The following is a 27,572-nucleotide window of genomic DNA, read 5'->3' as shown; positions in this document are numbered from 1 at the left end:
TGTTGCCTCCTTGTCACACTTACGTACGAATTTACAAATGCGACGAACAAGGCAACACTTCAAACGTGGTTCGCGGTAGACTCTCTGGCTGGCCTCATACGATGACCGATGGAAAGCAGTACAATATAGAGCAACAGACACTCAGACATGAGGATTCAACTTGGAAAAAGAAGACAATGACAGTATCTAAGAAATCTAGGTAAGGTCTATGTGGGGAAGAGCGGCATATAAAACTTTTGGTTGCGAAGACAGTCATAGGACAAGAATTATTTGTATTTCCATCGTATCTTGCTCAGACACAGTCAGGAAGGAAGAGCTTCGTGTCTTCTGCTTTAACGAATTTCTGTAAGTGGAGTATATGTACAAACGCAAGAGTTAGTAATGACGAAAGAGACGGAGATGGTCTTACCTGATACGGTCTTTTCCTCGTAGAAATAAAGAACGAAAACGTGTAGCTTTCATAAAATAGTCCGATGATACTTTACAGGACCGTACTACATTGCTAGTGGCGAATCCGACTACGTGTTCAGGTCAGAAGTGAACGCGTGGCTGCGCCTGCACATGGTGCCCACCATCTGGTCGGACGCGGCCATGCGCTGCTACCTCGAAGGTAAGTTATCGAAAGAAGCGTCTCCTTTTAAGAATTTGCCACACTGGATGCGTTCTGCGGTCTGCGGTCATGTCAGGTCAAATTGAAATTATGACCTGCCCAAGCTTAAGGGATTTGCCACACTGGATGCGTTCTTCGGTCTGCGGTCAGGTCAGGTCATAATTTCAATTTGCATCCAGTGTGGCAAATCCCTTAAGCTTGGTCAAATTGAAATTATGACCTGACCTGACCGCAGACCGCAGAACGCATCCAGTGTGGCAAATCCCTTAAGCTTGGTCAAAAGTGTGTTCGTAATTTTTTCCGGCTGTGCTCTTCTACACGTCGCATTCCTCAATCGTTTATTAAGTAATTTAAATTAGAAAGTAATTTTGTACGGTCATTGTAAATTTGCAGGTGGTATCTTGGCTTCTCCGACGACCAAAGCCATGACCCGGGCGATGTCGGCCATGATGGCCGAGCACAAGCTGACTCGCAGCGTCTTCACCGGGATAAATTCTATATTGTCCACGAAAAACTTCAAGTCTCTTGACGGTAAGTTTGATTCATACATAGTTAGCAACTAGGTATGAACTAGGTTCACGTCTCTTTTATTGACATAAGTAGTTACAGAAAATAAATAAAATATAAAAGGCCAGGTACGATTCGTGACGGTTATTTTCTTTAGCTTAAATTATTATTGTTTACTCGTATAAATGACGAAGCCTATTGCGGATATCATCATTGGTTTGTTAGGGACGAGGCATGTTGCTGATATGCATCTGTGGCCACCTGACGAAGCCTGCGTTGCAGATAATTTACATGCTAAGAGTGGTAATAAATATTAATAACTATATATATATATATATTATTTTATAATACCTCCTTAAGTAACGAGGCCTCTTATATTTCGGGATTTGATTTGAATGAAGTAGTGCTGCCATCTGCCAACTGAGGTTATAACAGTATAGTTTGAACATTTTGGCGGTAATATGAAGAAAAAAAAAAAAGTTTTAACACGATCGACGAAACCGGGAAGTGGGTCAAATTTCAGTTGCAAGATTTGATTACAGATGAAACTAAAACTGATGGTGAAACTAAATAAAAGCTTGTAATAAAATATAACGGCGGGCCTTCGAAACATGTCTATGATATTGTCATAGGTGACAAAACGTAGACCTATTCGTATGAACCGAACAATAAACAGCAAACGTTGAACAAAATCCAGCAAAAGTTGTTCGTGCACGAAGTACTGCAAAACAAATGGTTGCCTGTTTCTTTAGAAAAACTGGGCATAATAAAACTGTTCCCTTGCTAAAACGTAGAACAGTAAATTCTGAATGGTCCATTTGTTTGCCAGAGGTGATTGTAAAAGTCAGGGAAGTCAGTCGCCGCAGACGGATTATAGGCACCACGATAATGCGAGCCTACATCAGTCGGCAACAACATCCGCTTGTTTAAAGGCTCAAAGTATCTATTTAATGGGTCACTTTCACCTCCAATTTCTTTTTGTTCCCATACATCAAGTACAAACTGTGCGGACAACATTTTTTGATACTATAGGAGCAGCCGATGCGTTCAAAACGCACGTTTCGGAGGTGTCCCAATCGCAGTGGCTAAACTGTACCCCTGGTGTAAATTTGATCGACATCATAACGTGACGAACGCGTTTGCGTTAAGTCTCATTTTGTATAGGATTTTGAGTTTCCAAAACGTCCCGCTTGGCGCGCTCTTTCTAAATCCAATACAAAATGAGACTAAACGCAAACGCGTAGTACGTTACGTTTCGAAATCGAATTTATTTACACTAGGGGTACTGCTTTTAAAATAATATAATGAAAAAATGAAAAAATGTGTAGACTTCAAAGGGAAATACTTAGAAAACCAATAAAGTCATTTTTGTTACTATAATGCTGTTAATAATTTCTAATACCGAAATATCATTGTATAATGCCTCACTTTCTCACTAAATCCGCATAAGGAGCTTCTACAGGCTCTCTAGTGTCTTATAAAAAGCTGTAAAGTAGTGACGTTATCTCCACCATCCCTTAAATTTAGCTTAAATCATACATGTAACTGATTTGTAAAAATGTAAAACGTTGAGGTGCAGGCTTAGACATTTTCAGTTGTCGACAGGACTATCGGTCTCATCTATTCCGGTGAGCTGGGCTGACGGTCAGCCAGACAACGCCAACACGGACGAGGACTGCTTGGTGCTGACGAGCGAGGGCAAACTGGCTGACATGAGCTGCGAGAGCATGCTGCCGTACTTCTGCCGCAAGGAGGACAAGTGCGGCGCCACTAAGGCAGAAGGTGATTCTTATTCATCAAACTAACTAACATAAACTACATGATAAGTGTTTTACCAAACAACTACACCAAAAATACTGAGATGAACTGGACACATGTAGGCAGGTCAAAGAAATTCTATCGGGATTAAACTACAAGCTCACCAATACTACTGAAGACACCTAGATACCAACTATGAAACATAGTAGGATTAATTACAGGACATAAGACACTAGACACACATCTCTTTATTATGGGTAACAGATAGCCCCATGTGCAGAGCTGCAGAGCGTGCATGGAAACAACAAAACACATTCTTCTGAACTACCTCGATTTACGGAAAATATCCAGAATAACAAAGCACCTAACTAAATTTAATACTATAGAGAGCGACAAAGCCTTCTGCTGTAAGAAAAATTGTAACTTCTTCTGTTTCGTATTAACTGATAAGATAATCCACCAAAACTATAACCATACTATACTTCTCGACATACCTCGCCTTAGTTTTAACATTGAGATTGACTATGCTGATGGCTGCGATTGGATATTTAAAATCAATTTGCTACGATGGCAGCCTTAGGTGGTCACTTTCTTAGGAGGAATAGAGTTAGGTCACGTTGTCAGGATGTCGCTTCGAGGCTTTCTTAGGACGATAACTTTCTAAGGATGTTATTTACTTTCGATGTACGTCACTTCATGAGAAGCCCCACCATATTAATTTTGGGTATTACCAAAAATTTTAAAATGCGTTAGAGTTGAGTGTCTCCTACAGTTTCTGTTTTCAACGCAATGTGAATAAGAACACCACAGTTTATTATTCGTTCCGTGTATGCCTGCCTAGTGGCTGTGGGACATATTGCTTATTCGCAGCTGCCAAATAGTATGAGGATTTCATGAAAGCCAAAAAATACGGTCTAACTCACGTGATTTTAGTCACTCGCGCGACATGTGTGCGACTCATAACAGTTTAAATTCGATCCAATGAAAGTTCATATTTACACGAAATCGTGGGTTGAAGTGAATGCTTACAATATGTTAATCTTATTATTTCCTCTACGAGACAGGCTATGCCTAGTGTGGAGGTCAGTATAACATGTAACACTGTTTAAACTTATATTGGTCAAATAAACAATTTGTATTTTGTATTTGTATTTGTAAGTCGCTTGTATTTCCGCCACCACCAACTTTGCACAATAGCCAATTCCTACTTAGCAATTATATGCTTTCAGGGTATAAGTGGGAGCCCGGCACCGGCAGCTGCTACAAATACCACGAGTCTAAAAACACGTGGCGCGAGGCCCTGGCCAAGTGCCACGCAGAGGGCGGACATCTGACCATCATCAACAGTCAGACCGAATCTACCGTGCTCAAGGAATTATTTAAAGACAAAGATGAATATCATGCCTTTATCGGTTTTTCGCATTATTATGATGACGTGTGGGCAACAATTAATGGTAAGGGTTGGTTTTTACTACCTTCAAATTCGGATATTACGATTCCTACTTATAAAAAACTGTATTACAGTCTCGTTCGGTAAAAAGCTTGGCATTAGATTAATGTGGAGAAAATCGGAATATAGCATTTTTGGTTGGGAAGACGGTCACGTCAGAGGGGAAGAACCCTATTTTAAAAAGGAAGAGTTTCGTTCCGCCTGTTCTACAGATCTTCTGTTAGTGGACTATCTGTTTTTTTTTTAAATACTACGTAGGTGGCAAACAAGCATACGGCCCGCCTGAAAGCTTGTAGACTGTAGGTATTACTTGATAAACAATCTTGTCCAATGTAGAGAAGTGTAAAAAATGAATATTCGTCAAATATGTTTTAACGAAATGCAGTTTTAGTAGTTCTATTTCGTGTGTTGACAGGTGAGAGACTCTCCGAGGCCGGTTTTTCAGAGTGGGACAAAGATGAGCCCAACAACGTCAGTAAAAATGAGTTTTGCGGCTCCATCCATCACAATGGACTTCTGAACGACGCCCCGTGCAACCGAGGCGCTCCATTTATTTGCGAGTTTACCCCTAAACATTAACGGCCGTTTGTTCAAACTTAGGTATCTAGCAGTTTTGTTACATGTATACAATTGCATTATAGGAAATACTCGTACAGTCAGTGTCAATAGTAGCGGTTGAAACAACGCGCCAAAATTATCTGCCACCCTGGAATTATTTTCCAAATACAGTTAAAGCGGGACCAGAAATATATGATCATTGTCAAGAGGGCGCTGTTAAATTAGTTTAGTATGATAAATTTAGTTCCCATGAAATTCCGCAAAATGGCGCGTGATCTGGGGATATGGTAGTGCCCCCGCCAAGATGAGCACCTACCTTTTCTCGAAGCGCTTCGTCGTTTTTTCGAACCCTCATTACTTGGGTTGGAATTATTCCAGATAAACAAAATTCTCGGACTATAATGTCAATAGTGGACTTATTAAGCATTAAAAAAAAACAATTGCATAGCTCTTATACTTTCGATTTTATTCATATCTAAAAAAACCCATCGTCACTGACTGGCTGACTCACTCACTCACTGATGATCATCAAAACATTAACCGCAATCAATAACCGCTGAACCGATTTAGTTGAAATTTGGTATGTAGATAGTTTTTGTTATAGTGAAGGATATAGAATAATTTTCGACCGACAGGGCGTTGGGGAAAAAAGGTGTTAAAGTTTGAATGGGAAATTTTACCTGAAAATGTTTTTGTGGGATCATATATTACTGGTCAGAAGATATATATGGATCTTCAGTTCGCGTTCTAAATTATCTGTTGCACAACGTATTGGACAATAGATACTTTTGACGCGAAGTTTGATCCGTTACTTTTGATGCTGACTCTACAGCCGCCATCAAATATATTGGGGCGGCCAAGCTGCTCACAAATATCTAAACACGCTATATTGTCAAGGCTCTAGAGTGCATATTCAGCTATTTTTGACCACCTCGGCCGCTCTGATATATCTGTTAATACCTAGCAGTTTTGCTACAGGTACAATTATATAGCAAATACGCTACGTTAGCCTAAAGTAAAGTTCTAATTGCAAAATAATAATACTAAATATTATAGGGACATTTTTACACAAATTGACTAGGTCCCACGGTAGGCAAATAATGTAAACAAAGCATTTTACCTTCAAAACTTTGTAATTATTATGTATTAACCACAACTGTGATCTTATCAACAGGTTATATACTTAAATATTTTAATTATATCAATCTTAATTAATGTTAGTTATTAATATTTTAAGTGAAAACAACCTTTATAAAATATTTAGCTTAGGTACCTATACATAGGTATGTTAAATGCTACTGAAATCTGTCATATTTGTTTAAGTTCATTATTTGCAATTACTATTGAAATCCACTCTAGATGAATATTTTTCCTGTAAAGTTATTGATGTGAATAAAATATAAGGGCGAATAGTATATTTGATTCTGCTCTGTGAAGAAATATATGCTTTATTAAAATTTGGTTTCATTCATGTCATTCCACGGAACACAAAATATTCTTACCTACAAAGTTGTATTTATTTTATTTTATTTTTATTTATTTGGAGATCCAACAGCTGTAACATCAACATAGAAAAATATAGTAGATACAGGAACCCAATTATAGGAACTCACTGGTAGTGACATAATACTAAACTAAGATTACGCATTATTGCAACCACATATGTGAACAAAGCGAATACAAATGATACTTAATAAGGATAATGTGGGAGTTCAAAATACTAATTAACTTAGTAACATAATGAGGTGTAAGGTAAAAGTATAAATAATAAATAAGTAATTAATAGGTATTCAAGAGGGCGACAACACGCTCACTCAAAATACTCAAAGTATTTCTGCACTAAATTACGTCTCACGCTAGGAATGCCACAGTTGAATATATCCATATCCAATACTTTAGATAGCTCATTTAGGTTACGACTGGCGCGTGATAAAAAACTATTGTTTGTATTTGGAAGATGCATTGCTGATTGCTATTGGGGGATGATACCTTTTAGAACGAAAGGGGGTTTTGAAACATAGTTTACTTAGCAACTCAGAGCAATCGATTACAGTGTAATCGATTGCTCGTGCGCCCTGGTGCGCCGTAGAAAGTAAAGAGGGGCGCCGTGAGTTCTATCATTATCCGAAACCACAAATACCGCGGGTACCTATTTCAGCGCTCGCATCGGTAAATAATATAGCGTCGTGTCACTCTTTTTCGACCGTGATTTTAAATTTATAAGGGCGCCGTTGCAAAATACTAAACTTGTAACTGCGCCGCATGTTGAAAAAGATTGGGAACCCCTGGATTACACCATTGGTAATACTTAGGAGATATGTAATATTTATACTCGTTAACTTGCCCATTTTCGGAGAGTACAACTACAAAAATACATAAAAGACTGAACCTTTCAGTTACTTACCCCTCTGTCAAAAACCTTGCACAATGTGCAAAAATCGTATAAAGAGATTGGATATGATGTCTATGTGCATCAAAATGAGAATGTGTTAATTTTCATAGCGAAGTAATTAAATGATCAGCCGTTTTTAAAACTGATCTGCAAAACAAAATAGCCATTAAATCACTGCATACAAATAATTTGCTGGCAATAAATAAAAATCGAGGTATAACTCTTGTTCAGCAAATAATTCACAAACTGTCAACATTATAACCAATATCGATCTGCTTATTATAATTTATCTGCTTTATAAATAGTTGAGCTGCAAAATTATTATTAGGTCAGCAAGATTTGAAAATTTGTTGGTAGAAAAAACATGTCTCTAAGCAGTTTAAATGAGATGTATGCATATTAAAGGAATGGTAAACTGATATAATAAGGTGGCTAGCGTTTGGTTTGAAAAATCGGCAGAGTTGCAGGCGAAGCTAAATCAGGTTTTTTTTTAAATTTTATTTATTTCAACATTAAAATATAAAATATGTGTACCACAAAACAAAATATTCGCCAAACTGCGAGACAGTTTGTTGGCGATGAGCTCGCTCGTTATACTTATAAAAAGGTACATAATTTTGCACTGTCCTGCCGATACGTGACACGTGACACGATACCACACCATCATCCTCAAGGTCACCAGAATCTTGTTTGTGGTCTTGTTTGTCCTACTCCTAGACAGCAATTGCGAAAAAGGAGACGCGGAGGGAGGGCCGACTGTAGTGACCGTGCTTCGTCACGCGAGGGCGCAAGGGCTGCTCTTTCACAGCGCTGGAGCTACCCAGATCCTACAGCTTCACCCCGCCGCAGTTGCGTCCCGGCCACCCCTCACCAGACGGTCCATATTGTAAAATTTTACCCACGAATACCAGTCAGTCAGGCAGGGCAGTAAGTTTTTTGAAGGAAAAAATGAATGGGAAGTAATAAAATTAGCTGATCAGCAAACCTATCCCAGGTTAGGTTGGTTAGACATTTGCTGATCAACTGGTTTGTCAGGTAACCAAATTTTGCGGATTAGGTAAATTGTTATCCAAAATGAAATAATCCGCTTGCCCACTGACTGCTTATCAAAATTTGATTAATGGTGGATCGCTTACTGCCGATCAAATAATAGATTTGCCAACGAAATTAATTTAGAGCAGCTCAGATGACATTAATTGCGAACTGGTTTAGAAATACTTGCTAACCGTAAGTTGCTGACCAAATATATTATTGTTCATCAAAATAGGAATATTTCGCAGATCGATTAAAAGATACCCCATATTTATTATGAAACCACAATGTACACGGATAACAAAAGCAATAATACTGTTATTGGCCTAATACTATGTAAAAATACCTATGTAAATTGTATATCTACGGCTGTTGTTGTCCTGAATACTAATAAAAAAAATATATATATATTAAGTCTTCTTCTTCTTCTTTTAAAATATGGCTTCCATCAAATCTATGATGATTTTGCCAATGTCAAGTTTCGTTGTAAGTGTTAAGTGTGCTCGTAGAGCATGACGTTGTTCGGTAGTTGCTTTTAGTAAAGAGATAGCTGGACTTTACTAAAAGCCACGATGGATTGCCGGATGTTGATTAAAACATGGTTAAACGCGTTTCAAGATTAGTTTTTCATTAACTGCACACTTCCACGATAGTTCACTGCATAATAAGCTATCTATACTACACTTTGAACAACATAAATGAGCAAAACACAAAAAAATATTCTCGAGATGTCTTCGCCATCTTGAATCTCAACGACAACCATATATTAAGTCAATCCATATTCTAAATACAAACAGTCACACAGTTGAAAAAGAATCCAAAGAAATTCTATGTTTATAAAAGCCAGTGAGTGTGGTGATAGTGTAGTGGACATAGTGAGTTCGTACTGTTTGTCGTTACAACTATTAGGTGACCCAAACCCAAACACCACATCACCCACGCCAAGCGAATTTACCACGAATGCAAAGTGGCGCGACGCGGCGAGGAAGAAACAAACCTTTGTGTGTACTGGGTGAGAATTCTCGGCGCGATCGCGAACCTGTCCTAAAAACTAGGCAGGAATATCAACTTTAAAAAAAATAGGCGATGATAGGTATCCCAGGCGAAGAGACGGGGTTTTACGGTAGATACTCAACCTGCGGCTTCCCGGGCTTTTTTAGGCAGTAACGTTGCTTAGCGTAAAACCAGAATTATTTATATTTTGTGTCCGTGTGGCAATCCCAATCTGTAGCATCACTCAAGGAGAAGCTTAAAAAATTGTGGTTTTCGATACTTTGGTTACGACGTCCTAGTTCCATTGAGTACTTCTACTTTTTTAATTTCCTTTACTTTTCTGGTTCGAATTAATATATATATATATATATGCATTATTTTATGGTTATTTTTCTATATATGCATCTTTTTATCAATGGGTATTGAAAACGTGCATTTCATTAATTTCAGTGATTGTACACTTTTGTTTGAGTTTGTCATTCATTCACCGTTACTTCTGTTTTACTCATTTCCTCAAAGGTTAACTGGAAGAGATCCCATACAGGGATAAGTCCGCCTTTTTTGTATTTAATTTACTCTGTAACTGTGTTTTTCGTGTTTTTATTTCTATGTACAATAAAGTATATACATACAGGCCTTAGTGTTATTTGGCTGCATTTTTCTGTAAGGTTGGGTTCTGCTCTAGACCTGGAATGACATCCGCTGTGATGTGCCCTGCCACACAAAGCAAGATAACATTCACAATGCCCATACCTCTCTTTTGGACGTAGTTTAAGGACGTAACTGACGACCGGTTTGGCCTACTGGGTAGTGACCCTGCCTACGAAGCTGATGGTCCCGGGTTCAAATCCTGGTAAGGGCATTTATTCGTGTGATGAGCATGGATATTTGTTCCTGAGTCATGGGTGTTTTCTATGTATTTAAGTATTTATAAATATTTATATATTATATATATCGTTGTCTAAGTACCCTCAACACAAGCCATATTGAGCTTACTGTGGGACTTAGTCAAATCTGTGTAATAATGTCCTATAATATTTATTTATTTATTATTATTATTTAAGTACAACCAACAGTATTTAGGTATTGCAATAGAAAAGTTGTGTTTATTGATAACGTGCTTCTTATGTTTCGGGTAAATAATAATTAGACTTTGTTACGGGGGGGGGGGGGGGGGGGGGGGGGGGATACACATTTTACCACTTTGGAAGTGTCGCGCAACCTATTCATTCAGGAAAACGATTGTCTTATTATTGATTTAAATGTCTTAGATAGAAATATTTTAAAGTACTTACTTATGATAATTATTGTAACTACTGAGCTCAGTGATTGCGGGGTCACGGTCGAGTTATAGACTTATAGATAAAGCGCAATTCCCCGCAAAAAATATATACACACCTATTTGGGATTCACCACACAGTGCTAAAATTGTTCCAGAAATCATTATAAATTTTAATTTTTAAATATTTTGACACCTTTAATTATAACCAAGTTATGGAAAGCACTCATTTTAGTCGTGGTTGTTTCCCCCAAAAGTCAAAAATAAAAATGTATTCTACAAGCAGGCCTCAAGGACTCTTTTACGAGTCAATACAACATTGATTATAGTAACATCATATAGTGACATGAAAAATACATAACAACATTTATAAATACAACAGCTAATACCTGGGTAAACATTACATTATAATAATCTTAAAATAAATAATTACTACAATACAATGGAGATGTATAGTCTCTATGATTAAAATACATTAAATCTGGAGATGTAAAAGGTCCCCAATGTCAGAGTACTAATACTAATAAGATTTGGAGGTGTAAAATCTCTCCAAGTGTCAAAATAAAATTAATACTAAATAAATAAATCGCGTCTGGACTGTTAAGCTAGCAGTCTCATAAACTAATGCTACAGAATACATAACTAGTACCAAGTCAAGTATATTATACAATATTACAGAAACGTATAGTCTCCATGGTTAATACATTAAGTTTGGAGATGTATAAGGTCCCCACGGTCTGAGAAAGATAATACACAATAATAATGACATTAATAGGATTTGGCCTTGGCCCATGCCTTTCACCCGAGTTTAACACTTTTATTTTCGAATACGAGGAATGTAAAATACGTGTGTATTTAAAAACATGACTATGTATAAATTTATATAATATTTGTTGAGGGTACTTTCAAATAATAATTTATGTAAAAGTATCGTTATTTATGGAATGGGGAGTTAAATGGACTATTTTTAGGGTTCCGTACCGAGTCAACTGGGAACCCTTCGGTCATTTTCTATATTTGTGCCTGCGTCTAAACTCCGTCAAACCATACTAAATACATGTATGAAAAGTTTGAAGGAGTTGAGTCTGACCGCAGTCATATAATTTGAGAATTATAGTTTTGCCGTGTCCGTCTATCTGTCTGTCTCTCCGTCCACGGCTTTGCTCAGTGGTCGTTAGGGCTAGAAAGCTGCAATTTGGTATGAATATTTAAAACAATTATGCCGACAAAATGGTAAAATAAAATAAAGAATTTTGTTAGGGTACCTCTCCTACACGTAAAGTGGAGGTGAATTTTTTTGTCGCTTCAACCCTATGATGGGGTGTCGTTGGATAGGTCTTTCAAAACCAACACGGGTCTTCAAGAACCAGTTTTTGATAAACATCAGATTTTCAGAAATAATCGCTCTAAAAAAAAAAAGTGTCCCCCCTCTAAGTTTTGCACCATGGGTCCAAAAAATCCTTAAAGGAAAACTATAGCGAACATGATCGCTTAAGCCGATTTTGAGTTTTTGGAATAAAATCTTCCCTTCTTAGTAAAAGTGCTACAAAGGTACTCCCTTTTACTTTTTATGTAGGTCCATAATGAACATACATTTAGGTACATAATTGGCTAAAAGGCTGGTTATGTAGGTTGTACATTATAGGCTGCCTTGAACGGGGACTATTAGTGGGTATTGTGTAGATACAGATTTGAGCCCATTTGACGGACGGGTAACTACGGAACCCTACACTGAACATAGTCCGACATGCTCTTGGCTGGTTTATTCATTTGTTCCTTACCCAAAGGGCCAAACGGGACCCTATTACTGAGACTCCGCTGTCCGTCCGTCCGTCCGTCTATCACCAGACTGTATCTCATGAACCTTGATAGTAAGCCTGTTGACATTTCTACAGATTATGTATTTCTCTTGCTGCTATAACAACAAATACTAAAAAGAGATTAAAATAAATATTTAAGAGGGCTCCTATACAAAAAAAGTGATTTTTAGATAATGGTACGGAACCTTTCGTGCGCGAGTCCGACTCGCACTTGGCCGATTTTTTCTCAGATTTGGATAAAATTTATAAATTTATTTAAATTTATAGTTCCTTCTGTGCAACATAAGCGAAATTTCACCGTAAGTCCTACAAAATAATCCACTGGGTTACAAAAAACGTATGGAATTTCCCATAGTAAAATGCTCTAGAGCAGCAACGTGTCACTTTCTGCACACTTCATATAAAAACAATGACCCCGTTTCAGAGCATGACAAAGGAAAACTTAAAGTAAGCTTAGAGTACTCGCTTCATACATTCGTTTATTTATACATATAATAATAATGGGAGGTATGGTAAAACGTATTACCATTCAGTTTAAAACTAGCTTAAATGATAATACTTAATAGGCTTAAACTTAAAACTTATTATATGAGTAAATGAGTTTTTATCTATGTATAGAGTGAGCACACTAAGATGTACATGCTATTTCAAAAAAAGTTAAAGTTATATTAATTGTTACAATGGGCCGTGCTCTGAAGAATTGTTTAACATGGTGCCAACGGCTGCTTTCTATCACCTCACACCCTATAGGACCTAAATTGCCGCGTACTGTACGGTTTAACAGGAATCCCTTCCGCGGACGCTCCGTCTGTGGAATGAGCTCCCTGCCGAGGTTTTCTTTTTTCGAGGTTTTACAGTATGGGGTTCTTCAAAAAAGGAGTGTACAGGTTTTTAATCGGTAAGGCGGTAAGGCGCATGTAACGTTTCTGGAGTTGCAGACGTCCATAGAGCCATGGGTCATCTGGAGATTTTAACAAAATACCGACTTCACAAAACAGATTCAAAAAGCTACCATTTTATGGTCTTCGTCTCGTCATTAGCGCATGATGCTTTCCGTGAGAAAATGCAAGGGTTATTTACCCAATCAGTAGTGTTTTCCAAATATTTGAGGAGTTTGATCCCATAATTAAATTTTGCCCTGATAGATAAACTGAACCGCATTAGGAAGTATTATTCAAATAAAAATAAGTACTTTCCAAAATCGGTCCAGCTAACTGTCACAAAAAGTGAGATTGGTGAACATAAGTGTCATAAGTACCTTACCTATATTAAAATAAACCGGACAAGAGCATGTCGGGCCATGCTCAGAATAGGGTTCCGCAGTTATTCTTCCGTCAGAATAAGTTAAACTGGAGCTTAAAGTATTGTAGATTGTTAACCAAGGGATGAACTGTGGATATACATCTTTTTACTATGAAGGGGAAACTTTTTGTGATAACTCAAAAACAGCTACACTGATCATGTCCGCTATAGTTTTCATTTAATGACTTTCTTAAGCTCTACTACCACGATTTTTTTTCATATTTTTTTGACCTATGGTTCAAAATTTTGAGGGGGGGGGGGCGATTATCTCCGAATATATCCAACATTCCAACGATATCCCACACTGTAGGGTTAAAGTAAAAAAAAATGTCACCCCCCACTTTACGTGTAGGGGAAGTACCCTAAAATTTAGATTTTATTGTACGACTTTGTCGGCCTTATTGGTTTATATATCCATGCCAAATTTCACCTTTCTAGCACTAACGACCACGGAGCAAAGCCTCGGACAGACAGACAGACGGACATGGCGAAACTATAAGGGTTCCTAGTTGACTAATTCGAAATGTAACCCTAAAAAGATCGAATAATTCGAAATTATGAAGTCAAAAACAAGTTGTTTTGACAAATAGGGGTTTTCCAGTTTTTTTCTTAGCTAATCATCTCAGTTGATAAAGATAGGCAATATAATGGGTTCTCGCACGTCAACAAGCGACAGTTACGAAGATTACACCACAAGTGGCACATGTAAACAAAATTGTGATAAAATTTGTGTAAATCAAAATCGAATGTTTATAGTCAAAATGATTAAGTTAGGCAAACTATTGTGTGCCATTTTATTTGTGGGTAAGTTTTTACGAGTATAAGCTTTTGTTTAACTAGTATGTATAGGTAGGTATGTGTGGGGTGTGGGTTAAATTTTAGAAGCCAAATTTGACCCACTTCTCAATTTCTGATTGAGCTGAAAATTTGCATACATAATGTAAGTCTAGTGACAATGCAATAATATGGTACCATCGAGGAGATCTGATGATGGAGATGGTAGGTGGCCATAGGAACTCTGGGATGAAACAACATAACCTAATTGTGTTTTGGGTCGATGTGATTATTGGGAGGGACAAATAGGGTAAGACTATTTATCGCTCCCAATACCTACTAGGTTAAGTTTCCTGTAGATATATAATTATTCATAAGACTAACATAGATTTTTAAAAGCTACTAACCAATTTCTATGGATTATAGTCCGAAATAAACAATTTTTATTTATTTAAGACTCGACTCAGTTTTTCAGACTCTTGTAATTAAGATGAAACTCTACTTCTTTTCAACTTATTAGAGACTCGAGTCTTTGGTAGAGACATGAGTTATTTTCGGAGAACTTGTATTTTTTACAAATAACTTCGAAATGCTTTGTCTTTATGTAAAATTCATGGATGTACATAACATAAATCATACAATAACGCTTATTTACTTTACTGTTGTTTAGATAAAACCTATAAAATTGTTGACTGAGTCTTTATCCGGAGACTCGAGTCCTTTTGAGTTGCGCTTAAAAAAGACTCAATAAAGGACTCGACTCAGGACTTAAAAGACTCAGAAGTTTTTTAAGCTCTGAGTCACGTAAATACCAGTCGAGTTCTTCAATTTAGACTCAGAAGACTCGAGTTGCTACCATAGATTAGTATATATTATTACTGATACATGGTCCATATACTGTAACAAGTGTGAGTGATACACATCTACACATCCCTCTGGTTTGACATACTCTTTCGGATCGTTTTCTATTCTCCTATGTCTGTCTTATCATAGGATGCGGGTCAATTTTTATTTGCAAAAAAGTATTACAATCATCCGATTTGTATGATACTGGTCCGAGATTGATGCTGGCGTTACTTTAGTTTTCTTCATACGTTGCAGGAACGCACTACGCTGCTGGCGCTCCCAATTCTGGCTACCAGTACAGCCGAGAAGTGAACGCGTGGCTGCGCCTGCACATGGTGCCCGCCACCTGGGCGGAGGCGGGCATGCGCTGCCTCCTCGAAGGTCATTAATTACTTATATTTATTCATTAATCACTCATGAATTATATTAACAGAAATACGCACTAATCATTATTGAGCAAAATTTTATATTTCGCAAACGTAACCCTGTCGAAATTGCAATGCCAAATGTTAACCGAAATCTACAGGTGCCGTTCTAGCATCTCCTACGACCAATGCCATGGCCCAGGTGATGGTGGCCATGATGGATGACCACAAGCTGACTTACAGCGTGTTCACCGGGATCAACTCCATTCTAGTCAGGGAAAACTTCACGTCTCTTGAAGGTCAGTTTACTGGACTATAGGGTACTTTCCTAGTCAAATCAGCTTTTTTTCAAGTCACAACGATTTTCCAATATGAAATTTTTATGAAAACTGCGATTTTACTATATGTAATTAATATGAAAACAAGCGTTTCACGGTCAAGTCACCTACTTTTTAGGCTTTTGTAGTCATCCTGAAACCCTTATAGTTTCCCCATGTCCGTCTGTCCGTCCGGCCGCGGCTTTGCTCCGTGATCGTTAGTGTTAGAACGCTGCAATGGCCTGAATAAATTAATTATGCACGGCGACAGAACGGTAAAATTAAAACTACAAAGAAAAATATTAAGGGTACCTCCCATACAATAGTTATTTACGATACAAGTGCAGAAAATAGGAAATTCGTAACGAGTGGTGATAAATTAAAACACGACCGAAGGGAGTTTGTACAAGTTTTGGTATCAGAGATAATCTTATTATTATATTTTTCTTAAGATAGTATTATGGGGCTTGTTGGAGTCGACCCTACCGCGAAGGCCTAAGTTCACAAATTGTGGGCATCTTTCTCTGTCACTCTTAACTCTAATAGGAGTAAAATTTATAAGAATAAAAGAGAAAGATGCCTGCAATTTGCGAACTTGGTAGGCCATCTGTGCGGAAAGAGGATGGAAAGGAACTAGTGATGTGCCGTTCCCAGTAAATTTTCAGTAACGTTTCTGGTATCGTTCCCAAAAACCAGTAAATTACGATAAACTTCGAATTTCTTGTATTATTAAATATTTTTTTCATTATAACAATAAGTATACCCATTGCATTGCATTATATGAAATGAAATAAATGAACATAGGTTTACTAATTAAAAAGTTTTCCTAAAATGACTGGCAAATTTACCGGTAAGTTTCCCAATATTACTAGTAACTCTACTCCTTGCCTGCTCACACTAAAACTGATGACTGTGATTGCAACTAAATTTTCCAAATTTGTCGCCTTTTTCTACTGACGGAAATGTGTGTCCTATATATAGAATCGATTACGTATGTAAATAGTTTGAAAAACCGTTTCAGTAATAAAATACTATGTATAAATGTGAGTCTGTATTAATGTTTAAGGCCTTTGGATTTAAATTTTGGCAATTATTTATTCTGTACTAGCTGTAATTCTACCAATTTAAACATGCCGAAATAAAGACATATCTATTTAGATAAAATTACTTTTAAGTACGTAATAAGAATTGTGAAAACGGACTGTTTTCTCTAGTCTGGTACGAACACCTTTCTAGCTCAGTGATAAGGTTTAATTTAGTATGACAAATAAAGGTGAAGCGTCCTCCACCTTTATATTTCCATGGTGCAGGCTTAGACATTTTCAGTTATCGATAGGACTACCGGTCTCATCTATCCCGGTGAGCTGGGCTGACGGTCAGCCAGACAACGACAACACGGACGAGGACTGCTTGGTGCTGACGAGCGAGGGCAAACTGGCTGACATGAGCTGCGAGAGCATGCTGCCGTACTTCTGCCGCAAGGAGGACAAGTGCGGCGCCACTAAGGCAAAAGGTGATTCTTATTCATCATACGAACTAACATAAACTACATAATAAGTGTTTTACCAAACAAATACATCAAAAATACTGAGACGAATTGGATACATGTAGGCAGGTCAAGGAAATTCTATCGGGACTAAATTACAAGCTCACCAATACTACTGAAGACACCTACGAAACATAGTAGGATTAATTACAGGACATAACACACTAGACACACATCTCTCTATTATGGGTGACAGATAGCCCCATGTGCAGAGCTGCAGAGCGTGCATGGAAACAGTGGAAACAAAAAACACATTGTACACACTAGACACACATCTCTCTATTATGGGTGACAGATAGCCCCATGTGCAGAGCTACAGAGCGTGCATGGAAACAGTGGAAACAACAAAACACATTCTACACACTAGACACACATCTCTCTATTATGGGTAACAGATAGCCCCATGTGCAGAGCTGCAGAGCGTGCATGGAAACAGTGGAAACAACAAAACACATTCTACACACTAGACACACATCTCTTTATTATGGGTAACAGATAGCCCTATGTGCAGAGCTGCAGAGCGTGTATGGAAACAGTGGAAACACAAAACACATTATTCTGAACTACCTCGATTTAGGGAAATTTAGGTGCATTTGGACATAAATTATAATGTTATCCCAATTGAAGAATTGACGCAAATGACCTTTCTATGTATAACATTGGACAGTTATTGCGATTGGAAAGCGCGTATTGATACTTTAGGTTCCAAATTAAATAAATTTGTTTATGCATTAACAAAAAATCGTCAGGTTGTGTCTCTTCAGGCCGCTATTACTGCTTATAATGGTTATGTGGATTCGGCCTTGCGATACGGAATTGCAACATGGGGAAATTCAACAGACAGAGAGGACCTATTTTTGATTCAGAAACGATGTATGAGGGCTTTATTTGGACTCAAACTACATGAATCATGCCGTCCATACTTTATCAAGCACCACATCCTAACGGTACATATTTTGTATATTTTGGAGGTTTGTTTATTTGTACATAAGCACAAATACATGTTTCAAGAGATCCAGGAATTATCATCCAGAGAAGTTCGAAACCAGTATATACATAAACTATACAAGCCCTTAGCTAGACTAAAACTGACATGTAATAATTGTTTTATGATGAGTATTGACATATTTAATAAATTGCCAGATACTTTTATGAATCTCAATAGTAACAGATTTAAAAATACTATTAAAATGTGGCTTATAAATAAGTGCTTTTACAGCCTTAATGATTACTTGGACCCACCATTAACCATTTAATAATTGAATAATATTTATAATAGTTAACATTTTGTAATGTTTATTTTGTATTTAATATAATTCTAGAAATATATCTAATAGCGTGTATACCTGTATAGGTAGGGTTCGGTGTGACTCATTTTCTGCAATTGTATCTGTTACTTTGTAAACCTGAATTTCCAAATACGCAATAAATTCATTCATTCATTCAAGTATTCTAGGTATTGTAGATAGTAGCGCCACCTATTTACGGTTTTTTGATGACATTTTTCGGTACATAGAGATTTAATTCCTTGACACCTGCCCAAGTAATTTTTTATTTTCTTGTTTTCGCATAAGAATCCGAAATTCCATTACTTCGAAACTTGTTTTCGAAATAGACATATACCTACATATTCCAAGTTCAATAAACAAATACTGTTAACAGGAGAATAATCTCGTATCATTACTGACACTTTTTAGGGTTCCGTAGCCAAATGGCAAAAAACGGAACCCTTATAGATTCGTCATGTCCGTCTGTCTGTCCGATTCTGTCACAGCCACTTTTTTCCGAAACTATAAAAGCTATACTGTTCAAACTTGGTAAGTAGATGTATTCTATGAACCGCATTATGATGTTTACACAAAAATAGAAAAAAAACAATAAATTTTGGGGGTTCCCCATACTTAGAACTGAAACTCAAAAAATCTTTTTTCATCAAACCCATACGTGTGGGGTATCTATGGATAGGTCTTTAAAAATGATATTGAGGTTTCTAATATCATTTTTTTCTAAACTGAATAGTTTGCGCGAGAGACACTTCCAAAGTGGTAAAAAGTGTGCCCCCCCCCGTAACTTCTAAAATAACAGAATGAAAAATCAAAAAAAAATATATGATATACATTGCCATGCAAACTTCCACCGAAAATTGGTTCGAACGAGATCTAGTAAGTAGTTTTTTTTTAATACGTCATAAAAATTAAAAAAAAAAATTTTTTTCATCAAACCCATACGTGTGGGGTATCTAAGGATAGGTCTTCAAAAATGATATTTAGGTTTCTAATATCATTTTTTTCTAAACTGAATAGTTTGCGCGAGAGAGACTTCCAAAGTGAAAAAAAGTGTGTCCCCCCCCCCCCTGTAACTTCTAAAATAACGGAATGAAAAATCTAAAAAAAATATATGATATACATTACCATGCAAACTTCCAACGAAAATTGGTTTGAACCAGATCTAGTAAGTAGTTTTTTTTAATACGTCATAAATGGTACGGAACCCTTCATGGCCGAGTCCGACTCGCACTTGGCCGCTTTTTACTCTTACATTATGTGAAATTAAATACACCTCGACATGGATGAAGATGCTATGATTCAAATACAACGCGTTCTTCCATGTCAACGGAGTAAAATTGGAAGAACATGCTAAGTTGCGCACTTAGTACCTTCATCCACGGAGAGTTTAACTTTTTTGCGTACAGGCACCTGCATTAATATGTTACTGTTCGAAGGCCTCAAAAATATGTGACACGCTTTTATGGTTCTACAAATAAGTGTCAGATATTTTTGCGGCCTTCGTTGTGTAACATATTATTGCAGGTGACTGTACATAACACGTTCATCAATTGGGTTTAAGGTTTATGGCCTAAAGACATGAATGACATCTGAAATAATGAAGCTATTCATAATAGCTTCGAATCCATATTTATTGCATAAAAATAATATCTGAAAAATGTGACATAGCACGTTCATCCACTCACGTCTTCAATTCCTATTAGCAATTTTTTTTATACCACGTCGGTGGCAAACAAGCATACGGCCCGCCTGATGGTAAGCAGTCACCGTAGCCTATGGACGCCTGCAACTCCACAGGTGTTACATTTGCGTTGCCGATCCCTTAAAAACCTGTACACTCCACACTGTTTTTTAGGGTTCCGTAGCCAAATGGCATAAAACGGAACCCTTATAGTTTCGCCATGTCCGTCTGTCTGTCTGTCTGTCTGTCTGTCTGTCTGTCTGTCTGTCTGTCCGAGGCTTTGCTCCGTGGTCGTTAGTGCTAGAAAGCTGAAATCTGGCATGGATATATAAATCAATAAAGCCGACAAAGTCGTACAATAAAATCTAAAAATTTAATTTTTTTTAGGGTACCTCCCCTACACGTAAAGTGGGGTTGAATTTTTTTTTTCGCTTCAACCCTAGAGTGTGGGGTATCGTTGGAAAGGTCTTTCAAAACTAATAGGGGTTTTCAAGAAACATTTTTTGATAAAGTGAATATATTCGGAGATAATCGCTGCGAAAGAAAAAAAAAATGTGTCCCCCCCTCTCTAACTTTTGAACCATAGGTCCAAAAAGCTTATTGTGACGGAAGAGTAACTACGGAACCCTACACTGAGCGTGGCCCGACATGCTCTTGGCCGGTTTTATTTTTTGAAAGAAGAATTATATGCTTTCAGGGTATAAGTGGGAGCCCCGCACTGGCAGCTGTTACAAGTACCACGAGGAATTCCGGATGTGGCGTGATGCCCTGGCGACGTGCCACGCCGAGGGCGGACATCTGACCACCATCAACCATAATATTGAGTCTACAGTGCTCAAGGAAATATTTTCTGGGAAAATAGGAAATTATGCCTTTGTTGGTATTTTGCATTATAATGATGACGTGTGGGCGACAATTAATGGTAAGGGTATGTTTTTACTGTCTTATAATTCGGATATGACGGTTCCTAATTATAAAAAAAAACTGTGTTATGGTCTCGTCTGGTAAAAAGCTTGGATCAATGTGGAGAAAATCGGAATATACAATTTTAGGTTGGGAAGACCGTATTTGAATATATAGGTCGACATAGTCAAAAAGGAAGAGCTTCGCTCCTTCTGTTCTACAGATCTTCTGTTAGTGGACTATGTGTACAAATGCAAGATTTAGGATCGACGAAAGAGTTTGTAGACGGTCTTACTTGATAAACAATTTTGCCCAATGTGGAGAAGTGTAAAAAAAAAAAAATTCGTCAAATATGCATCGCATGCTTAGACAAACTTGTGTAATTTTTAAGATTACTGTGATTCTTTTGCATATACTACATGTTTACACTTACTGCAACTATTATAGCATCAGAATCCGGTATTTTGTCTAGCGACCCACGTTTACGGGTAACATTTAACTTAACTGATAAAATTATGTTGCTTATTGATTGTAAACAATGTTAACATATTGAAAATAGAGGATGGCGAATCCTGTTTCCACCGTGATACAGTTGAATACTAGTACAGGGAATAGATGTAGCTTACTTTATTCATGAAATGTTGATCATATATTATTTTATTGTAGTCTTTACTAAACAGTGCAGTTAATTGACCAATTGTACACTTCCTTCTTTCTCGCGTTGTCCCGGCATTTTGCCACGGCTCATGGGAGCCTGGGGTCCGCTTGACAACTAATCCCAAGATTTGGCGTAGGCACTAGTTTTTACGAAAGCGACTGCCATCTGACCTTCCAACCCAGAGGGTAAACTAGGCCTTGTTAGGAATAGTCCGGTTTCCTCACGATGTTTTCCTAATTAATAACTATATCTATGTATTTAAACCAAAACGTAAACAAATATTTGTCCTTTATTACTGAATAAAGATATTTATAATATGTTTTAACGGTTAAAAGTTTTAGTTCTATTTCGTGTGTTGCCAGGTGAGATGCTCTCCGACTTCGGTTTTCTAGGGTGGGCTAAAGGTGAGCCCAACAACGTCAATGAAAATGAGTTCTGCGGCTCCATCTATCACGACGGACTTCTGAACGACGTCCAGTGCCACCAATCCGCTCCATTTATTTGCGAGTTTACCCCTAAAAATTAGTCGGCGGCTGTTTGTTCAAACGGCGCGATTCGAAGAATGAGTAACGATAACGATAAGTTATGGTTTAGATAAGTTCTCATTTAGATATCGTTTGTATGTCGTATAATTGACAGAAGCAGCTCGATTCGGGCAACCAGAGTCACTTTGACGTTAGAAATATCGTAGGTAGCTGTGATCCCACACAGCGGAATCGAAATAAACGTCAATTTTGACATGTCGTTTAGTTATCGATCTTTTAAAGATCATTCCAAGATCTTAAACGTGTCTTAATCATTCTTAGAATCGGGCTGAAAGTTAGGTACCTAGTAGATTTGCTACAGGGACAAATACATTATAAGAAATACTACGACTCAGTATCATAGCGGATGAAACAACGTGCCAAAATTATCTGCTACCCTGAAATTATTTTCCAATTTTTTTTGAAGTGAAAACTTCTTTCTATAAATTGTTATTGGCATGAATATTTAATATTTAAATTTAATCTTCATTAACTATTCATTTACTATATTACTAGTATTTTTGAATACCTATTTGTATTACTAAGCGGTGGTGGCCGAGTGGATATGACGTCCGACTTTCAATCCGGAGGTCGCGGGTTCAAATCCTGGCTCGTACCAATGAGTTTTTCGGAACTTATGTACGAAATATCATTTGATATTTACCACTAGCTTTTCGGTGAAGGAAAACATCGTGAGGAAACCTGCATGCATCTGCGAAGAAATTCAAAGGTGTATGTGAAGTCCCCAATCCGCATTGGGCTAGCGTGGGGACTATAGCCCGAGCCCTCTCGCGCATGAGAGGAGGCCTGTGCCCAGCAGTGGGACGTATATAGGCTGAATTATTATAATTATTATTATTATTTGTATTACTATATAAACCTATTTACTAATATTTATATATGGTTTGACGACCAGTTTGGCCTAGTGGGTAGTGACCCTGCCTACGAAGCCGATGGTCCCGGGTTCAAATCCTGGTAAGGGCATTTATTCGTGTGATGAGCATGGATATTTGTTCCTGAGTCATGGGTTTTTTCTATGTATTTAAGTATTTATAAATATTTATATATTATATATATCGTTGTCTAAGTACCCTCAACACAAGCCTTATTGAGCTTACTGTGGGACTTAGTCAATTTGTGTAATAATGTCCTATAATATTTATTTATTTTATTTATTATATGTCACTCGTCAAGGCCTTGGCAGAATAACAGCACGTTAGAATATGCTGAGACAGGGTCTTTTCCCTAAGGCACACATTGCTGGACCCAAGTGTGTAAATTTCGGTTTTTAATGTGTACATAATTTTATCTGTTGTTTTTTTTTGTTTTGTTGTTCTCTGAATAATCTTTTTATCTTATTTCTTTCATCTTCTTGTCCTGTGTATGTGTGCTTTATGGAATAAATGTCTTTTTTTTATTTCCTTCTACTATTAGACAATTGTTCTACATATTAGAGGGACTTATATATATATAGTAATAATTATAATTATGAGAATAAAATCATAAAATAATCATAATCATTAATGATAATTCATTTAAATAAAATGAATTATCATTAATTAAAAAAAATTACAAAGTTTTACAAATAATTACTTACATTAAGTCATATCTGTTCCCTATTGCTTCCGGTGCAAAATAAAATATATATGTATAACGGAACGGTAGACACTTTTGACGCGCTGTATGATCGGTTACTATTGATTCTGACTCTAGAGCCGCCATCAATTATATCGAGGCGGCAAAGCTGCTCAAAAATACCTGAACACGCCTCTATTGTCACTCTCAGACTGTTTCTACACCACAATGCGGAAGCGGTGCACATCCCTGTCGCGTAGGGTGCGGGACAGCTCTAACATCATCCTGAGGGCATTTGCGTCAAGGTTTGACTGTCAGTACATAAACCATTGCCATATGATACATGTACTGACAGGCAAGCCAATATACTGTATGTAGAAATAGTTAATATTGTAGGAAGACTAATTAATGTAAATGTGTAATTTAATATAGTATAATGTAATTACTAACAAACTATATGGGCCTATTTGACCTGAAATAAATGTATTGAATTGAATTGAATTGTCAAGGCTCTAGAGTGCGTGTTCAGATATTTTTGACCACGTCGGCCGCTTCGATATATCTGATGGCGACTGTACCTAGCAGTTTTACTACAGGTACTTACATAGCAAATACGTGTACGCTATAAATATTTTTCTTGTGAAATTATTGATGTGAATAAAAAATAAGTGTGAATTATTTTACTGTGCCCTGTAATAAAATACATGTTTTATTAAACGTTTGTTTCATTCGTGTCATCCCACTCATTGTGTCATTTGATATTTTACCAGTCGCTTTTCGGTGAAGGAAAACATCGTGAGGAAACCGAACTAATCCCAACAAGGCTTAGTTTTACCCTCTGGGTTGGAAGGCCAGATGGCAGTCGCTTTCGTAAAAATTAGTGCCTACGCCAAATCTTGGGATTAGTTGTCAAGCGGACCCCAGGCTATACAGGCTATGCAGACATTGCTACGGCTCATGGGAGCCGTAGCAATGTGCCGGGACAACGCTAGGAAGAAGAGGAGATCCCACGCATCGCAAAATATTCTTATCTACATGAATACAACTTATTCACACAGTGCCCATCGCCGAGTACGACTACAATAGTTATTTGTTTTACAAGGGGGCAAAGTTGTTGTTTAACCGCTCGTGAGTAAACTAACACGCAGAAATTCTTATAAAAACGTAAAACCCTACGACAAAAAAAATACAACTGTGTATTATATTATAATTGTAATTTAGTATCTTGCCTATTAATTGTAATTAACGCTGTAGACATCTAAATCCATGACATCCAGAAAAAAAATCTTTTCTGTAAGACGAATAAGACGATCTTCGTCTCAAAATGTACTAAAGTAGTCCATTATTCGGACTTTGTTGTTGATTTGCCTCACACTTTGCAACGAAGATCTTCTTATAGAAAAAAAAAAATTTGCCGCCCACAATCTCTCTGCTTCGCTTTAAGGTTGACTTCTGGTAGAGAATGCCTTATGGTATTAAGTTCACCTTTATTACTGTAAGGTTTTCTTTTGTGCAATAAAGGTTAAATCAATACTTTATGATATATTTTCTGTAGTATTCTGTTACCATGCAAAATCCGTAGGTGTTTTTTTGTTTTTTTTTAGATACTACGTCGGTGGCAAACAAGCATACGGCCTGCCTGATGGTAAGCAGTATCCGTAATCCCTAACCCCCTCCCACCCTCGTTGAGCTCTGGCAACGTTACTCACCGGCAGGAGCACAACACTATGAGTAGGGTCTAGTGTTATTTGGCTGCGATTTTCTGTAAGGTCGAGGTACTTCCCCAGTTGGGCTCTGCTCTAGATCTGGAATGACATCCGCTGTGCTGTGCCCTACCACACAGAGCGAGATGACATTCACAATGCCCATACCTCTCTTGTGGACGTAGTTGTAGGCCGCCTTTACACCTGTAAGTTTTACTTACGTAAGTAAGGACAAAGCTATTTGTTAGAATGAGATAATGATATTCATCTCTCACTCTATAGTATAGCTGTGTCCCTACTTACGTAAGTAAAACTTACAGGTGTAAAGGCGGCCTAAGGACATACCCGGGTCCAAAGGTACCGTTAACATAGACATACTCGTAGTAATAGAACTAGAGAGCGCACTCGCCTCCAAAGAACGTGACGAGCGAGATATCTCGAGAGAGATCTCTGTCCCCTTCTTTCATTAGGAATACTAATCATTATTGTCATGTGATAATAAAATTGAATGATTGTTGCCACAGCTAAACAAAACATACTACGATTTTTATTCATGTAATTATTATATATTTTAAGTAGCAATAGTTTATTTTATTGAAGAGAAGCCTTACCCGGTGACGCTAATCAATACAAGACCAGCTCTGAGCAAAGTTGTTTCGCGCTGAACCAATAGATGGCGCTCTACTACCTACCGATTTGCTGCAACTTCAACCGGCATCAACTTCACGCAAATAAATGGTGCCATATTGCGTCCTTCTGGCTGGAGTGTGGAGACACTTTTAGCTCGACACTGGTGCGGTGCGGTTGTCCCGAAATTCGCGATTACTTTTGTTCACGCTTTATTTAGGTCGAGTTTAATTTTAAAATTGATTTGTGCGTTTTCATCAATAAATTGGAATTACTTTTGTAGCCTACGTGTTTTTCCTTATAAATTCTTATCTCCTTTCTAAAAATATAATGTCCTCTTTTATTTCTTTTCTGAGTTTTGAATCAAATGTTGGTAACAATATATTTCCCATAAAGGTCATTATTGTATATATAAACAAACTTACAATAGCAATATAAATTTATATTAAAAATACCATGTATAATTTCAACTGAAATTGTACGTAGGAAGATAAATAAGTCAATAGTCATTACATTAAATGTAATCCTTTATTCAATACATAATTTTTACAAATGATCTCATAATAATAGCTAGAGTCAGACAGAGCTTATAACTTTTCATAAATGTCAAATGGTATGTAAATATGACTTTTCCAGTGTACTTGTAGCAGTGTTGCCAGGTGAGCGGAAGAGAATTATCGTATTTCAATGTCAAAATTATCGTACAGATAAAAAATATCGTAGGGCCTAGCAAATAGGCACTGCTCTTAAAATTTCTTGCAAAATAAGCTTACATGTCCAATGTATAATCAAAGAAAACGCAATTTTCGTCTAAATTGCGCAAAAATCAGTTTTATATCTGTATAGTTTTGGGACAGATCCAAAGATTTACAGGAGATTTCGATATTATTGACTTAGGTACACCAAGGAGTTGAACACCCAAAAGGTGCTAATTGTAGCCTGTTTTTGAGGGAAAGTGTAATAATTTGCTTCAAATGATACTTGACTTTTTGGGTGTCATCGTCCAAGGGCTGAAATTATTGTACTTTAGCGTGTGATAATGCTCTTTCGAACGTACATCATACCA

The 27,572-nt window shown here is 37.3% G+C and overlaps 3 protein-coding genes across 3 annotated transcripts; all 3 read left to right on the top strand.

Annotated features, from left to right (window-relative positions):
- Positions 1-101: 101 nt before the first annotated feature.
- LOC133518250 (collectin-11-like) lies at positions 102-2,922 on the top strand. Its single transcript, XM_061851882.1, has 4 exons — positions 102-199; positions 507-610; positions 1,004-1,141; positions 2,723-2,922. Exons 1-4 carry the CDS (start codon positions 102-104, stop codon positions 2,920-2,922), a joined length of 540 nt encoding a protein of 179 aa, XP_061707866.1.
- On the top strand, positions 2,306-5,142 carry LOC133518249 (hemolymph lipopolysaccharide-binding protein-like). The gene is made up of 2 exons (XM_061851881.1): positions 2,306-4,398; positions 4,711-5,142. Exons 1-2 carry the CDS (start codon positions 4,095-4,097, stop codon positions 4,902-4,904), a joined length of 498 nt encoding a protein of 165 aa, XP_061707865.1. The 5' UTR covers positions 2,306-4,094; the 3' UTR covers positions 4,905-5,142.
- Positions 5,143-10,477: 5,335 nt separating this feature from the next.
- Positions 10,478-26,928, top strand: LOC133518153 (macrophage mannose receptor 1-like). The gene is made up of 6 exons (XM_061851751.1): positions 10,478-14,505; positions 15,577-15,702; positions 15,848-15,985; positions 17,340-17,516; positions 21,214-21,438; positions 22,440-26,928. Exons 1-6 carry the CDS (start codon positions 14,349-14,351, stop codon positions 22,601-22,603), a joined length of 987 nt encoding a protein of 328 aa, XP_061707735.1. The 5' UTR covers positions 10,478-14,348; the 3' UTR covers positions 22,604-26,928.
- Positions 26,929-27,572: the final 644 nt, after the last annotated feature.

Source organism: Cydia pomonella, chromosome 5 (genome assembly GCF_033807575.1).
Source record: "Cydia pomonella isolate Wapato2018A chromosome 5, ilCydPomo1, whole genome shotgun sequence".
NCBI lineage: Eukaryota > Metazoa > Arthropoda > Insecta > Lepidoptera > Tortricidae > Cydia > Cydia pomonella.
Note: the sequence above shows the minus strand (reverse complement) of the source record. Positions and strands in the feature narration are given on the sequence as shown.